Source organism: Austrofundulus limnaeus, unplaced genomic scaffold (genome assembly GCF_001266775.1).
Source record: "Austrofundulus limnaeus strain Quisiro unplaced genomic scaffold, Austrofundulus_limnaeus-1.0 Scaffold291, whole genome shotgun sequence".
NCBI lineage: Eukaryota > Metazoa > Chordata > Actinopteri > Cyprinodontiformes > Rivulidae > Austrofundulus > Austrofundulus limnaeus.
Genome location: NW_013952693.1, coordinates 625,657 through 643,508, shown reverse-complemented (window position 1 = coordinate 643,508; position 17,852 = coordinate 625,657). Strand labels below are relative to the sequence as shown.

The 17,852-nt window shown below is 41.9% G+C and overlaps 1 protein-coding gene across 1 annotated transcript in view; it reads right to left on the bottom strand.

Annotated features, from left to right (window-relative positions):
* The window catches only part of tenm2a (teneurin transmembrane protein 2a), a 346,633-nt gene that overhangs the window by 27,554 nt on the left and 301,227 nt on the right, over nt 1-17,852 (bottom strand). The window contains exons 10-16 of the mRNA XM_014021396.1: nt 15,979-16,080; nt 15,385-15,579; nt 11,038-11,238; nt 8,636-8,821; nt 2,425-2,571; nt 1,998-2,208; nt 418-537 (exon numbers count right to left, since the gene is read on the bottom strand). Coding sequence (XP_013876850.1) covers nt 418-537; nt 1,998-2,208; nt 2,425-2,571; nt 8,636-8,821; nt 11,038-11,238; nt 15,385-15,579; nt 15,979-16,080 — 1,162 coding nt within the window. The remainder of the gene's footprint in view (nt 1-417; nt 538-1,997; nt 2,209-2,424; nt 2,572-8,635; nt 8,822-11,037; nt 11,239-15,384; nt 15,580-15,978; nt 16,081-17,852) is intronic.

Genomic DNA, 17,852 nt, shown 5'->3' with positions numbered 1-17,852 from the left:
GGTGGGGAAAGACACAAGGGGGCACAAGGGACAGGGCCGTCAAATCAGACCTCAGCTCCCGAGAGACTGAAGATCCTGCTGAAGGAGCACAGAGACGCAARATGAGTGGACTCAATGAGTTTGAAAAGTGGCTTTTAGAGAAAGAACAAGACATAAAAAACAGTTTAAAATGTTGACGTTTCACTGATTGCCCTTATTTTGGGTTCACAACAGCTAAAGTGCCTTTTTATTGCATGTAAAGTTAAACAATGCGAGAAAAATACAATGTTAAAAAAATTAAAGAAAGCTTTTAGTTTATAATATTTATGCATAACTCTACAACGATTAGTAATCTAATCTAATCTATTCTAATCTATAACAAAGCTTATTTGGTGAGGTAGTTTCCGATTTTCAGCAGAGTGCTGTATTTGTACATACATTCCATCCTGCCGTGTCAGCGTGTATCCGTAGTGGGGATAGTTGACAAAAGACACGTTCACCCCCACCAGAGGGGTTCCATCTGTGGTCAACACCTGACCCCGGATAAGTGACGCCAGGCTGCAAGAGGACAGAGAAGACACCGTGAGGGAGCGAAYGTCCATCCACCCACCAAGTCTGCCCTGCTGGCCGCCCATCATCATCTGATGGGATTAATCTCGCCGTCTTTCAATCACYCAGTTTGCCCGTTCGCTCGGTGCTCCGGTCTTCCATCGCTCATTAATTAGAGACAATCAGCAGCCGCCAGTATCGGGATGAGTTTGTGTCAATCACGTAAACAAACCGTGACAAAAATCAATGAATACGTGCACGTCACCACGAGAGCCTGTGTCCAAGGGAACTGATACGCATCGAATAACCTTTAAACATTTCACTCTGATGAGTTATTTCCCTTGTCGCAAATACGGGGTCAGGACAGAAGGTTCAGCACCACGGACAGCGCTTTCAAAACAGCAGAATCAATGGGTCTTTGGCAAAATTGCACCCATTTTTTTAAACATGTTTGTAGCTGAGCATTAATTTACGTATCATGTTTTATAGGAACATTAAAAGATTAAGAAATTAGCCTTTAAAATGACCAGTCTCTTCATGTTAATGTAATCATTATTGCTTGTTATATATTGTCAAATGTATTGACGTAAATGCAGAAAACAAAAGTACTGAAGCTGTCAGCTGCTGAGTTACGAAATAGTTGATTTCAGTTCAGATTGCTGGTGGTTTACATAAAATACTTGATTCTATTTCTTTTTTATTTGATGATAGACACACGATAGATTCATACAGTATATTTTATAGCTAACTTTCATTACTATTAGAGATAAGATAACATCTGACTTAACTGTAGTAGTATTTGAAAACCAGAGCATGGTGATTGTGTTATGGCCAGTCAATTTATTCATAAAAATATGTTCTCATTTTAAAGCTTTATTCTAGATGCTCCAATGTAACTTCCAATATGTAAAGCAGACTATCACTGTGCACTGCTTCAAACAACAGAACTCTCTGTGACTACCATCAGTACCAGCTTTTCAAATACATGCTAACTCAGTTCTGTGACTACCATTGCTGCTAGCTCAGGAGTGAATGAACAGCGGCTCAACTTTGACCTCCCATTCTACTTCAGCACTTGCAAAGTGTGAAAAAAATATTTCAAGCCTGACTTTGTACATTTAAATTTTGTTTTTGGTTTGAATCTAACTTTTCCATTTATTTTATTAATTTTTTATTACATTTTAAAGATTTACTTGTGGATTAGATGATTTTTTTCAGTAATTCAAAGTTAAAACCAGGACAAAACTATTATTGTCAAAAATAGTATGTTACTTGTCTTAAAATCATCAGGACAAGGTGATCTTTACAGACAGTCATTCTGTTTTATTTTCTGCACAAGACGTTTTGTTATTTCACTTTCCTTTATCGTAGCACTAAATAAACGTACTGCCCGCACCGAAAGATGAAACTTTTTAGTCAATTTTTGGATGTTTCTGTCAGGCCTGCGTGTCTGTCTAGTTCTGTCATACCTGGAGTTGAACGGGCTTTCCCCAGGGATGATGTGGGTACTGTCCCGCCCCACGAGCATCTTGACACGGTCGTAGAAGGATCGAACTTTGGGCTGGGACATGGGGTTCTGCTGGATGACTTGCAGAGGGTCCCTGGAGCCCTTGCACAGGGGACTGTTTTGACAGGGACTCTGAATRCAGCAGTCTGGGTCCATGCAGTCTGTCAGTCCATCTGACAAATGGCCAGAAAACTCAGTTATGAACGTAAAAATAACAAAACACTTCATTWAAAAAGATGACAATCTACTGGTCTCATTGAAGAAAGATGAAATTTAAAATCTCGGAAGCTCCTCCCAGGTAACCTCTATCTTAATTCTTTCTCATATTTCTCACCATTTTTTCCCCATAAGCGTTACCATCAAATTTTCAACTGCTCCTCCTAATTTACCTCCTTCGTTGTCCTTGTTGTCTGCACAGGAAGTCTCCATGGCAACACTGCATCCAGGGCCCCTCCAGCCCGTCTGACATTCACAGTGCCAACTCTGCTGACCCATGGTGCACTGGCCGTTCCCGTTGCACAAGTTAGGACAGCCGTCTGGGTAAAAGAAAGACAGGAGAAAAGAAGGGGGGAGGAGGGGAAAAGGACGAGAACAGAGTAAAACTTGTTTTATAATTAATGAAACACAGATGAGCCACYATGATACTGAGTCGGAGTCAGTTGGATCCGAAAAGCCGCCGTCTTTGGCGAACGTTGAGGAATCGGTTTAAGTCAGCAGGTCAGTTTTCATGCACATCTTTCCATCATTATGTCTCTCAACCTGAGGGATGGCTGCTGATGGCTGTCTGTGTGGACAGAGGTGGATGGATCACTTTATTCGCTCAGTGGATGGAACCCCACCCAATCATCACTCTCTTTCTCCCTCTATTTATGATTCAGTGTAGGTAATGGGATTCTGATGGCCTGAGAGTAATGCTTTCTCGTGAGAGAATGAGATTATGTTCAGCAGTGTGTGTGTGTGTGTGTGTGTGTGTATGTGTGTGTGCATGGTGGCAGTGTATGAACTAATAAACCTTCACTTAAGCTTATGCAAAAAATAAAATAACATAAAATAAAAAAACTACCAAAGTCTAAGGCCTCAGAGCTAAGTAAGTCAGTAACTAGCATAGCAAGGGCACCCTGAACTGAACATCAGCGTGACTTTGAGGCAAGGAAAGTCAGATAATTACAGGAGACACTACTATTATTTCTCAATGTAAAGATCAGCGGCGCTGATTTTAATATATTATTGCTGAATTAAAATCCATTCATCCATTAACTGTACCTGCTTCTTCCCGTTTAAATTGTGCTCATCTGTAGCAGTCACTGTGTGAGAGGAGGGGTACACCCTGAACAGGTCCTGTCACAAGTCAGTATTTTTTTTCAGCAACAAGAAACTTGAGTGTTTAAAGTTTGTGGTTCTTTTTGACTGGATGATTGGGACCATTTTTGTTCCAAGCAGCAAAGCCTTTTCTGAGCCTTGTTACCAACTGCACGGTTGGTAAAATAAAATCTCAGAAGGTGTTAAAGCTCCTCTTAAAGGGATAGTTTGGATTAATTTGGGCTGGGGTTGTGTGAAGTCAGTATCTTACCTGCAGTAGACAGCAGTCAGAGTGAGCTTAATTTGAAGAATCAGGGATAAATATTTGTGGTGGAATCAAGTTAAAAGCAAGGGTCAGATTTTATCCATTAAATTGTTTTTATGATAACTCAAATGAAATTAAAACGTCATTATTATGTTGCATTTTGCCTCAGAAAAAAAATAACTGCAGTGAATCAGAATGTTTACCAATCATTTGTGAAAAWAATGTTCATTTAAGTGTGTTTTCCTGTGTCTTAATATTGCCATAAAGCAATTTGGAAAATATAAGTATTATAGTTGGTACTTTCAGGGATGACAATCATAGTAGAAGACTATTGGACCATGAAAACGTACTATGTTTAATTATGAGGTAAACAACCTACAGAAAATGCTATATAATGGATTTTTATTTACATTACATTTGAATCAAATAGTTAGGCAGACTGGGAAGACTTAACGTTATTTTTCAAGGAACCTCCATTTTAAACACAGTTGGTCTTCTGAGTATATAACTATAAACTTTCTTTCTAAAAAGACCAACTGATGCAAAAAGGGATGCAGCGTGCACTAATTTATGCTCTGTTATTAGTGCTCAAAAACTAGAAAGATACAAATCTTTTCAAATGCAGTTACACATTGTAAACAGTAATATTGTAATAGTGCCGACAACATAGCACAACCTCTGTTCAGTTTGATATGAGCACGGACAATTAAAATACTCAAATTCAAGCCTTATGTGTGGATTTTTTCTTTTCTTTATTCAATCTTAGTTCAGTTTAGACTTTGGGTGTACATGCATTCCCTTTGAACTACTATCAAATTTCTATAGTTAATTTAGGACACTCACTGGACTTTGAAAACTATCGTATTTTTGCTTTTAAATGTCTTTTCAATYAAAGAAAAATGCTCACATCAAGGCTTATTCTGATGGAAAAGCAGCATAAAGGGACTCAGTTTTCAACTTTTATTAATTTGTACAAGTCCTGTGCTCCTGAATGCTGTCTGCTGCAGGTAAGACATTGTCTACTCACAACACCTCCACATAGACTTTCTTTGAAAGACATCTAAAATAAACCTTCAAGACAAAAATGTTTTTTTTTACAATTTGAGTAGAATTTTCTTACTTTTCATCTAMCAAAACACCTAACCGCTGGTTCTAACTTAATATTAACAATTTTATGTCTAATGCTTCTATAGAATTTCCAAAACGGGTTAGATTTAAAAAAAAGTTATAATTTCAGTCTTTTGGGGCCACTAAATGACAAAAAACAAGACAGGTATTCTTGTGTATGAAAACTCAATAAGACATTTTCATACTCAGTTAAATCAAATACCTCCAGTCAAAAACGGTAATATCTTTTACCTCCTGGCCTTGTTTACCATTTCCTTCTAACAATCTCTATCAGCCATGTCTTACACTCACGCATGAATCTGTCAAGGAGTGGGAGAAAGGACTGATGACACCCAAAGACAGTGGTTTCCCCACCGCATCTCAAAAAGCCACTAACAAACTTGTCACAGCCCTTTTCAATAAATGAGGCAGCGGGACGCGGCACTCTTTATGKCTGCCCACAGGAGATAGAGACGACGACAGGGCCCGGCTGTTAAAACAATACGTACACACGCCCCGGCGCCGCTCACCCCGGAGATACCACCTGACATTTCTCACTCAGCGGTGGCGCACCGACACGGAGCGAGGACGGGACAAAAAAAATCACCACAGCAAGAGATTATGAATATGAAATACTTTTTTTTTTTTTTTTTTACTGAGTCCTTCTCTGTGGATTAATGAACATATTCTCGCTCAAGTTGCACCGGAGGTTCTTGCCCTCCGACAAATCGCTGCATCAATAAAGCCGTGCATTATGAATACAAATAGCGCAATCTAAGCCGTGACAGCAGCTAAATTAACAGGCATTTCAACCCGATTGGCATTTTATCATGTCTCAACCAACGGGCGATGAGGGGGAAAGTCAAGAAAAGGACTTAGGGGGAAAAAAAAAAGGAGAAAAAGAACAGGCGCCATCTTGATTTGGACGCTGGGGAGGCGGAGCAGCTTTCTGAGCTCAACGAGAGAATTCAAATCAAAGGTTTTATCTTTAATTATTACCATTCCCTGCATCAGGGGACCGCTCATGATGCTGCATTAACAGTCAGGCTGGAATAGATTGTCCCCAAGTATTGAGCTCGGGGAACAAAGGCAGTTAGCAGTGATTGCCTGTTAAATGGAGTTGCCATTTAAAGCAGCCAAATACTTATGAAGCACCCGGACAGGACAATCCATAGCGGGCATTGATTGGCTTGCCTGGGCAGGCCAGAAGAAGGCTCCTCTCTCTTTAATGTCAGGACCCAGTCAATACTCCCCCCATACTAAGTAGAATAAAGTGGGATATCAGAAACTATTAAGCCCACCCTCYTCAGTAATGTAGTTGGACTCTGATGAAATCCCCTTAAAAAGGAGACGAAATTGCCTTGGGTTATGGGTCAGCACACACTCTCTTGTTTGGTATGCAGTGTCTGTGGGCTGGGATGGCGGGCCGTAATGTGACTGTGCGAGGCTGAAGAGAAGAAAGATGGGGGAGAAAAGGCAGACAGATACAGGGGAAGAGAACGRGAACAAAAGAGGAGAGACGCAACCAAGTCCGAGACGTTGTAGTGAAAAGTTCCAGCCTTCTCTCGCCACCCTCCTCTGCGCTCTCTTCTAAAGGTCATCGAGAAAAGGTTACTGCTATAAATCCACGGCCACATCTCTCGGACCGAATCACTTCTAAAATAAGTGTCCACTCGTCCACTCCTCCTATTTTTAACAAGTTAGAAATTAAAGATAACTTTGCCTCGCATTAGCCGGACTGCCTCTGCGCTTCCCTCGGACTTCCTCTAGTTTTTTTTTATTCTTCTCCTCTTCCTCTCCGTGTCTTGCTCCCTCTTTAACCCTGCAATTTACCTTTTCTCTGGGCTAGCTCTTCATAAAACAATGAGAGCTGTTCCATTAAGCATAGAGGGTGAGAGGACACTCTCAACGGTGCTCCAGGGACCTGTCCTGTCAGGCAATCTGTGCCGCTACGTGCAGCCCGACCGARGTTCAGCTGCGAGGCCATCCAATAAGCATTCTCGCTCAGCGTCGGAGGCAAGTCACTTCAGACCTGCGGTCCTCTCCGTCCGCCTTGATGCCTTAACCTTAACTGGTATTCTGTTTATCTTAGCACGGCCTGAGCCTGAATTTCTAGGCTTATGTTGGCCGGGACGGGCTTTAATGTAAAGATTAAAAGTCCGGACTGAACACTCGCTGACACACACACACATGCACACGTAATGGATTTATTAGTCACTCTACCATGGCTGTGACTGTTGCCACAAAAACCCAAATGTAAAGGCTCACACACACTCACTTAACAGCGCTGCATTTTTTTGACACCACATTAATGCCTTGCATCAGTGGCCTATGAAATTTACCAATTACCTCAAGAAGTTCTTCACGACTTTGATTGTTTTCTCCTTGTGTGAAACAACTGTGTTTATGTGGAACATGACTGAAATACCTGAGTGTCTTTTCAGGTTTCACACGGGACATACTGATGGGAAAACACGCATGCACTACCACACAGCCACAGCACAGCCCCTCGCTCAGCACTTTGGATACCACACGGAGGGGGGGGCTCTACAGTAACCCCACAACACATCGAGGCTCAATGACAGCTCAGCCCTGCTGCGGTGCACTGGAAGAAAACAGGTTGTAGGTGGTTAGGGAGGGATGGGGAGGGAGTGCACCACACGTAGGGAGTCGTCATTGAGGCAGGCGCCCTGGTCTATAATACGGACAGATAGCACCACAGAGTCTACAGAGCCAAGCCAGGCCAAAAACCCACAGATGCAGCAGCTAGTTTCTACCACCACAGGCTAAGAAACAAAACACCAGAGTCAAGATACGGTACCTGCTTTGTCAACCATGCTCCCATGGTCTGCAGTGGGAGAAAATGTGCAGAAGGTAAATATCGGGGAGAGTCATTTCGTTTGTTTTGAAAGAAATGCAAGCAACATCATGCAGAGCTGAAATGAATAACAGGCAGGCTCGCGATAAGCTCACACTGAGAATGTCTGGCTGCTAGTGAAGTGTGCTTTGCGCCAAGCTGAAGCCTGACAACTCTTTCATCTCGGGCTGATTCTGCAGTCAAAGCTGCCCTACTTTCTGATGGGGGAAATGGGGAGATCATAAACTGTTATTCCCCCGTGCATATGTACGTGTTGGCGTGCGTGCGTCTAGGTGTGTGTGTGTGTGTGTGTGTGTTTTCTATCGGAGTTTTGTTTGGGTTGTGTATCAGGCTGCAATCACAGTGCCTCTGGTGACAAGGAGAGGAGACTTTGTGTCTCACGGCGCTGCAAAGGGAATCAAAGGCATCTGGCACTCATCCATCCAAAGTGACAGTGATGTCAATATGAGACAGTGATTGACTGACAAAAGACACACACACACACACACACACACTCTATGCACATGCACACACACCCTACATACACAGGCAAATAATTTGAGTTCATTTTTGATCACAGTGAGTTAAAGAGTTTTGCYTTTCATAGCGTAACTTTGGTGTTTCAAAGGCCATAAAAGAAGTAAAACTCCCGGGGTGTGCAGTTGAGAGGCAGACTAGAAACAACTAAATCTTGCTCTTTTGTAATCCTCCCACCCTCACRTCTTTGAAGCTCCTTTGCTCACCTCACCCACCTTCTACGTCAGCCCCCGTCTCCACTTCCCTGTGGCATTGCTTTTAGCCCAACCTCTCACTTCCAAATTAACAGAGCAAGAAAAGAAAAAGGAGCTGCTGTTTGAGTCTGAATCCTGTTCCCCTGTGAAAATCTGTTCCCCCTACTGGTTAACCTTAGAGAGAATCACTGGTCCAGCCCTCCCAACACAGAGGGAACAGATTTTCACAGGGGAACTGAATTTCGTACAACACCGGCATTTTTGTGCCCCACCACGTGTCAACAACGCAGACACACACCAAACACACACACACCAGACAGTGACCTCCAGCCAGGTCTTACCAATGGTGCAGTGCTCTCCGTTCCAGCCCTGGTGGCACTGGCACTTGCCGTCCTTGCAGGTCCCGTGTTTGATGCAGAGCGGATTGCACACGCGCTGGTCGCAGGCTGCGCCCGTCCAGCCTTCCTCGCAGCGGCAGGCTCCGCCCATACACACCCCGTGGGTTCCGCAGTCGACCGAGCACACCTCTGAAAGCAGCAGGACAAACTGGGGTCACGGACATTTTGGAATGTGAAAAATACTTCTTTTCTGTTATTATTAGGCTTATTTCTTTCTGCCAAGAAAAGTGGGAAATATTATAATTGTTTTGTTTATTAGCAAAATATCTAATGAAGCATTGGACAGATTTTATTAAAGTAACTCAAACACATAAATGCATATTAGCAAGTTGATCTAGAACAGAGGAGCCCAAAGTGGGGCCCGCTCGCCAAGCTATTTGATTTGGCCCACCAACAGTTGCCAAAGTTACAAGGTTGAAACCTGTCATCCTATGTAGAAACACAGTATTTCCATTGGTCAAATGACTATATAAAAAAGCTGTAGTGAAGGTAGTTTTCATTCATGGTGCTGACCTTATCTTTGATTTATTAGGATTAAACATGAAACATGAAATGACAAGAAATATTTATATCAGATTTAACCACACATGTAGATTTGCACACTTTATAAGGCCACAAAAACTCATATTTTRTCAATTTATGAACTGTCCCATGAGTCTTTGCTACTTGAGCGTATGGCAGACTTTCTCCAAGTGCACAGACTAAAACAAAAGAGGGCCATTGCGTAGCTTAAACGTTAAAATTAAATGACTTTACTTAAAAAAGTATTTGTATTTCATGTATTATATTACTGCATTTGATTACTGCATTTGTCCCTGGATAGATTTTCATTTTGGCCCTCTCAGGGAAAATATTTGGGCACCCCTAATCTAGAATGAATCATAGCGTCAATAAACTCTTATGTAAAACAGTAGTGATAGGCAAAGAATCACACACACACAAACAATTAGGCTGGATTTTTTTTCCCGGTTGTTTTGTGTTTCCTTTTTTTCCGAGTCTAACGGTGAAAGAACTTCAAAAGCCATCTTGTCAAGTGCAAAAATAGATCCTTCTAAGAGGCAAAACAATCTCATTTCCATTACAAAAAAWTTTTTCCTTTCTGCACCTTTAATTATAAACAGGTGAGGGAAGATTTGTGAYGACAAGGTTGTTTATTTTATTTTTCCCTCTCTGAGTCAGTGACTGGGCGGCAGATGCTGCGGGGCGGTGACGGTGCACATAGTGAGATGTGACAGTGCTGCTTGTGCTCTCGGGCACCCCGGTGTGCTGGAATCGACGCTTGTGGAGGAATCCCGCTGTTTCAGACAGTGCTGTACCTTTTTTTGTATATTTATATGTGTATAAAAAGAAGATAGGCATTACTTTCCTCATGACAAATGCTGAAGCAATGCTCATGAGAAAGAGAGTAGAGTGTCACGATGAAGACAGCTACTTCAACTTTAGTGAAGAATCAACAGCTTCATTTTATGAAAGAGTTGAGCATTTAGTTTAATCTCGGCTGCTATTTTTTATATTACTAGGTTGTTTCTTGCTTCGTGCTGGGATTTTTAATGCTCAGAATCTCTGTGCATTTGACCATCTTGTCTTTCATCTGTGACAAATCATGGCTTATTCTCTGAAAAAGCAAAGCTCTAACACTCATATTACTCACTGAGTATAAAAACGCTCCAACATTTATTGTACAGCTTAGATTGGCATCTATTGTGAATGTTGACTCACAGAAAACACACTTCTCCAATCATCCTGTAATGGTCTTTCAACTCAACCTCAGACCCAAATTGAGTGACAAGGCTTTTACTTTTTATTTTTYCCCCCCTTGGAAATAACTACCTGAAATTTCTTCTTTTAAACAAAACAACCATTTGGTCTGAGTGCGTGGGATTTAGGGTTTGTAAGTATTGTTCACGTGTTTCCTCCTAAATGTTTGCTTCTCAGCCAGTGTTCAGTRTTTTTTTTGCTTGCCCACTTTGGATTTGGAGCCGTACCCCGAGAAAGATGAAATGCTATCAAAGCCATACTGTTACTTACAGTACAAAAAACTTCCCACATTTTGTTCCGGCACGTTCCAATTTGGCTCCAACAATGTAACAGTTGCTGGTTCCTATTTCGAAAGCATGTTTGAAAAAAAAATTTTGGTGGATTTTTTCCAAGTCCAATTTGAAAACCAGAACAGCATGAAAAGCAAAATGGCCAACTAACAGTCAAGTACCCTGGGACCACAAAATAACTTGAGACCACCATTACTGAGTAGGTGTTTTCTTCTACAGCTTTGACCCTCCCTCCTCCCCTCAGAGTGTTTGCCTTTTTAAATTTTTTTTTGAAGCTTCTCAGTGTTGTGCATTTACCCATGGAGCAGTCGGGCCCCATCCAGTTGGGATCGCAGCTGCACAGGCCGGTGTCTGGTATGAAGGCGCCGTGGCCGTGGCACTGGTCCGGGCACTGGGCTCTGGGGAGCTCACAGTGGAGCCCACCCCATCCGGGCTTACAGTGGCACTCCCCGTTCACACAGATGCCATTGTTGGAGCACAGTGGGTCCAGGCAGTCCACTGCACAAAGCAAAAGAAACAGAAATGTGAGGAAAATGAAGAACTGAAATCCACAGAATCTGACAGGAAGCTTGAAGGTATCACATCATTACTGCCCGCCGCCCTGGGGGGGAATGTGGAGCGACAATGTTTTTGCCTGTGTGTTCCTTTGTACAGTTAGCAAAATATCTCACAAACCAGTGGACAGCTTTGAATGAAACTCTACAACACTTACAACTAATTTAACTCTTAGAGTCATTTTCATTCACAATGGCTGCCACAGCTAAGCTAACTTGCGTTTGCTAAGCTAACTTAGYAAACACAAAAAYGKCTCTAATTCAGTCAATTTAAGAGATATTGGGCTRAAATTTGGTGTGGTAGTAGCTGAGAGTTATCCTCAACACATACTTGGACTGCGGCATCTCAGAACATTGTATAAGATTATTCTGAATGTTATTTTCAAGGTTTGACCAACGTTTAGATTTACATGCTGTTCATTACAGGAAATCTTTGCTTAAAACTCTGCCTTTAACATTGTCTGTTTGCAAAATATCTCACAAACCAGTGGACAGGTTTGAATGAAACTCTATGAGACTTACAAATAATTTAACTTGTTCAGTCATAATGGCTGCCACAGCTGAGCTAACTTAGCAAACACAAAAAATGACTCCAATTCAGTCAATTTTAGAGATGTTGGGCTAAAATTTGGTGTGGTAGTAGCCAAGCATCATCCTCAACACAAACTTGGACTGCACCTTATAACATAACATCGTAAAAGATTATGCAGAATGTTAATTTCAAGGTTTGACCAACGTTTAGCTTTGAGCGCTGTTCATTATGTGAAATCTTTGCTTAAAACTCCACCTTTAATTGCTACAGTCAACATTGTCTGTTTGCAAAATATCTCACAAACCAGTGGACAGGTCTGAATGAAACTCTGCAAGAGTTACAACTAATTTAACTTATAGTCAATTTCAGTCATAATGGCTGCCACAGCTAAGCTAACTTAGCAAACACAAACATGGCTCCAATTCATTCAGTTTTAGAGATATTGGGCTAAAATTTGGGTGGTAGTAGCTGAGAGTCATCCTCAACACATACTTGGACTGCGACATCTCATAACATTGTATATGATTATGCAGAATGTTCTTTTCAAGGTTTTACCAACATTTAGCTTTGTGTGCTGTTCATTATGTGAAATCTTTGCTTAAAACTCAGCCGTTAGTTGTTATAGTCAACATTGTCTGTTAGCAAAATAACTCATGAATCATCAGGCATACTTTAATAAACTTTGAGACCGTAATCATCGAATTCACATCTACAACTGATGTCAACCAAGTCAAGATCTCTACAACAGCTATTACAAATTTGCAAACACAGAAATGTCTCAGTCTTAGATAATTAATTTTACAGAGAATGAGGTAAAGTTTATGTAGGAGTCATCCTCATAACGTGACTAAAGTGGCCATCTTGAATCAAAACTCATGCATGACAGGACATGCATACCTTCGAAGAAAGTTAGACTTTAAATTTTAGGTTTATTTAAGGGAAGATATGAATGAGGACATCGTTAGCTCATTTTGTATAGATGGGAATGAAGAAAGACATAAAACCATTACAAATGCAGTTAAAACACTTAGTAAATAATAGCTGGGTGTTTTATTGAAGCACAGAATCTTTTTCTCTCTGGTAAAAATAATAAAAAATAAAATAAGGCAAAGAGACCCACAGACACATTACTCATTGTGAGCTCTTGGCCTCATCCACGAGCGAGCGGATGCATTTCTGCGTGTCCTCGTGCGTGCCAACACATTGGAGAGAATCTGACACTGTCAGTCTGCCAGGTTGACAGGCAGCTGTGAGTCTGAGCTGTGAGTGAAAACCAATTTGACAAATTACCTCCTCTCGGCAGAGCGCCCACCCATCCACCCCTCTTCAGGCCTGCTGTCATTGCTCCGTCCCGGTCACATTTACTTTRCTCCTCCCCCTCCCCGTCCTGTTATGTGTGACACCCCACCCCACTTCTCCCCCTTCTTCGCCCTCTGCCACCACCAGGCACGACTGACCCCCCCACCTCCTTTTTTTCCCCCTTTAGCACACACAATAATAAAAAGCACACGTGTAACCCCGGCCCTCTGTTTCTGTTTGCCCGGCAGAACCGGCGGATCRCAGTTATCGATTTTCATGTCGCTGGCACTTCAGGTAAATTGTTTGAGGGACTCTGCTGTGATGAATATCTGATTTGAGACCAGAGGAGAAGGAGGAGGAGTGGGGGGATGGATGAGAGGAAACGGAGGGAAAAAAATGAGGTGCAGAGGAGAAAATGCTGACCTTGTTCGAAGGCCTTGTGTTTTGACTCCTTCTATCATTTGATTTCTCTCTTTCCTTTTGTCTTCTCATCTCTTTATCTTCACCCTTGGCTACGCCGCTTTGTCTTTCCCTCCCTCTTTTCCAGATTCTTGCTTACTTACTTAATTACTCACCCTTCTGACTCCCTAACCCTCCCTACTACCCCCCTCCCCACCCCCGCCTCTTCCTTTCCGATGACAGAGAATGCACCCGGCAGATCCTTCTTAACAAGATCAATAGAAGCAAATTCAGCTCTTAATAAAATCTCTGATGTGTTCTGCTGCAGTATCATACTTCATCTGTATATATGGAGGGATCGGACTCTCACTCAGAATAAGATTATCCCACGATGAGCAGTCTATCTTAAGTTGGAGAGCATCAGTCTGTGAGAAGTTCAGTTTAAAACATGCATATTTTTTTAAAGAGCTATGTCTCACTTTTGCCTATTTACTTTGTTTCTACAGAGATACACGGCTGTAAGAAAATATGATCACATCAAATGTTTACACATCTGATACAACCGTAGTGTGATTGAAAATGCACGGTTGCCACAGATTTATTGGTGGTAAACATTTCTATACCCTGTAAAAAAGTACAGTTTTTACCCCCTTGAATGTAGGGATGTGTGATAAAACTACAACACTACCACAATACACACGTGATTAATATCAATATAAAAAACATCTGGCTGAACGTTGATAATTTCACTAAACTCTGATCCAGAACTGCACAGCATTCTGGGGGATGTAGGCAGAGGAAAGGCCTTAGCCTCTCCCGGCCCAGCTAAACAAGGTTGGTGGCATCCACTAACTCACTCAGTCTTTGGTAAGCTAGCAACAACCTGCAGCAGCAGTTTCATGTTTCACCACCGTGCCTCAGAATTGCTTAAAATAAAAGAAGGACGTGGAGTGAAAGGAGAAAGGAGAAAATGAGGCAACAGCTCAAGAGAAAATTGCAGAKAAAAGAGGAAAGGTAACTTCACCAGTTTGGCTGTAATAATGAGCCTTTATTCCCTTGGTCCTTATTTAAAAAAAATAATCAAGAATTATCCATTTCAACTGATATTAAACTTATATGGCATGCAGTTTTTATGCTTTTGTCCTATATCAATCACAGCCAATGTAAATTAGCTTTATTTACAAAAAAAAAAAAAACTTTAAAGTGAAATTACATTTCTACAGAGTAATACCAATGAAATAAAAATATGTAATTAAAAAAGTGCATAAATGATAAAGCATGTGCCATGCTAACATAGTAGTGCACAATTCCTTTACTACCTTTCAACCCAGTACACAGGCAGCATCCATAAGGGGAATGCAATAACGAACATGAATTACGTCACATCGCACTTTATGCTTGAGTATTTTGACCAGCCGGTTCGGATGTTATCAGTCCATTAAATGGACATTATTAGCGGTTATCAGTCCCATAGAATGGCTTCGGACTGTCCCGACAGTGCCCCCTAGTGTGTTAACAGTGCCATATACGTTGGAATGCAACAATCTGCTACCGCTGGAGTCCGGTCTACTTTATCCGAGCCCATGTTATTTTCTCTACAATTAAGCTTAGTGGTTTTATTTCTTATATGAACCAGCTGATAGACAGAGACAGAGAACCCACTAGGCAGCACAGTCGGGACAGTCTGAAGCCATTGTATGTGACTGATAATAGCTAATAACGTCCATTTAATGGATGATATCATCCGAAGCGGGTGATTTTGACCCATGGAAACAAAATTTTAAAACACATCAACATACAAGTACCAACAGTAATCACTTTTATGTATTATAGCCCCATTATGAAAGCACCAGTTCTCACCCTCTGCGCAGTTTTGTCCTTTGTAGCCAATGGAGCACACACAGTTTCCATCAGTGCAGGTGCCATGGCCGCTGCAGAGCGGGTCTATGCATTGTGTGGCTGGGATATCGCACTCGGGGCCTTTCCAGCCGCTGTAACACACGCAGGAGCCTTTGTCGTACTGGCCGTTGCCGCTGCACAGCACAGGGCAAGCGGCTGGACAGGAAAAGGGAACAAAGAACAGCAAAGGGCAAAAAAAAGGGGCAGTTAGTTTGCAGAGCAATGAGAGGACTTCATGCATCCCCACCCGATCACACAGGAAGAAGAATAGAGTGATTAAAGGAGCGAAGAGGGCCAATGACATAAAGAGTAATTAAAGGTAGAGGTATCTAATCTATTCATCTAAGAAGTCTATCCCAGGTGAGCACAGAGCCAGGGAGTCGTTAGCTCAAGGAGCTGCCATTCATCATCAGTCATCTTGTCTCTGCTTCACCTAAAGCCGAGTTACTGCTGTTAATTCCCTCCACCCTTTGCACACAGCTCAAAACATGCTCCTCTTGCTGAATTAGGCAGCGGAAACATCTTTTCGGACCAAATCTGCAAAACAGCGAGTACCTTTGGAGCAGTCCATGCCGTGGAATCCCGGGAAGCAGTGGCACACACCAGAATTACACTCTCCGTTGCCATGGCAATTGCGCGGGCACTCTTGCACTGAATCTGTGAAGAAGACGAAGTGAGACAGAGAGGAAGAGGGTTTAGCGAGTTTGACGCCGAGCATCAAAGCTGCCCATGAAATCATTGGCACCGCTCGTTCTTTAAGATACAACAAATTGAAGGCGCTCCGAGCCTCCCGGCTGCACCGACATCAAAAGCAAACACGCTCCTCTGGGACGCCACGCATTTCTTTTCAGTGCATTTCTTTGGTCTACTCTTTGGTGAGAAGGCACTTCATTCTTCTTCTTTTTTTTTTTTTTACCCCACAAGAAAATTATCATTGTCCTGCAAGCTCTGTCCTAAAATATAGCCATGTTTTCGGGACACTGAAAGAGTATTTTTCCTTATTTCTTTCTTTCTGTGCAGGGTTCAGAGAAATTGTTTACATTTTTGATGAGGCTACCTGGTAAGTGGACATGGACAGGCTTGACTTCCTGTCAATGCTGCAATTAAACAACAGCAAAAGTTCCTACATCTAAAATAACTGCCAAAGAAGTAGAGATTTCTTTAAAAGAATAATTTCTCACAATCTAGATGAAAATTTATGATAGAGGTGTAAAGATATTTGGCAATGACCATTGCCTATGTGCAGATCTGGATAAAACATATGGGCTTTCTTCACAAAAAATGGTGAGAGAACAYGGCTCCTCGTTCTTTTGGAAGGTTCTTGTAGTAGAAATGCAACTTTAAAGGTCTTCAAAACMCTTCTCTGAACTGCTAAACTCAGCTCTTATTTTTGCATGACAAAAATTGCACCAGTCACTTCGTAGCTTCGAGTCTTCTACCCACTTCTTGTCACATCTCACCAGGAGAACTTTTYACGCCCCTCTGCATGAGAACTCACCGTGCAAGTGGTCACWGGCTTGTGGGCATGTTTGTTTATGCTGAAAACTTTCGGATGCTTTATGTTTTCCAACTACTCTTCCAGAATCTGATTGTGGTAACCAGAAGAAGACATTTAGAAAGACAGTCAAATGGTCAAAAACTCACGGATGGAGATAAAAGAAAAAGTGAAAGCCCTTTAACCGGGATAGATATCAGTTTTTTTTTTCTTTTCCAGGATGTAGACTCCAGAGGGAACAAACCCTGTGCAGTGATACCACAGCAGGACCCCGGGAGCTTGACGTGGTGTGTCTCATGGACAGGTGTACGCTAAAATCACGACTGCATGTCAACTGGTGGGCTTCGGATGGAGTATAACAGGCCCTTAAGTGATATTCATATCGTTTAAAATGGGGTTCCATGGAAATGTTTTAAACAACAGCTCTGTTGGAAGATAGACTTGTAGGAGTTGGGAAAGCAAAGGGTTAATAACAGGTGCTGCATTCCACTTCTGCAAATGTGCAACTTCCTCGAAATGGAATGCAGTCCTTGTTAATACATTAATTCGGTAATCTGTTGTAGACATCTCAYTGAAAAAATGTATTTTTAACCCGGAGAGTTAACAGCTGGTCAAAGCTAAAAACTCATCCAAGTTAATAAGTAGCTAGCTAAAGTTATATACTTTATATACAGTATCTTAGAGATTAGAGTTGCTTTAATATAATACTAATCCACTTTAGCCTTGGACATGTTTAGTTTAGAGGTTTGGTCAGAAATAAACTCTCCAAACTGAGGTTGTTCACTGGCTTTTCCATGGTGCTTGTTTACTCCTCACTTCTGCCTGGAGCAGAATCATTAATACTTTGTTCAGGTTGGGGTTGCTTGGCACAGCAGGGCAGATTTAGCTGGACTGAGTGTATGAGGGTGTGTGTGTGTGTGTGTGTGTGTGTGTG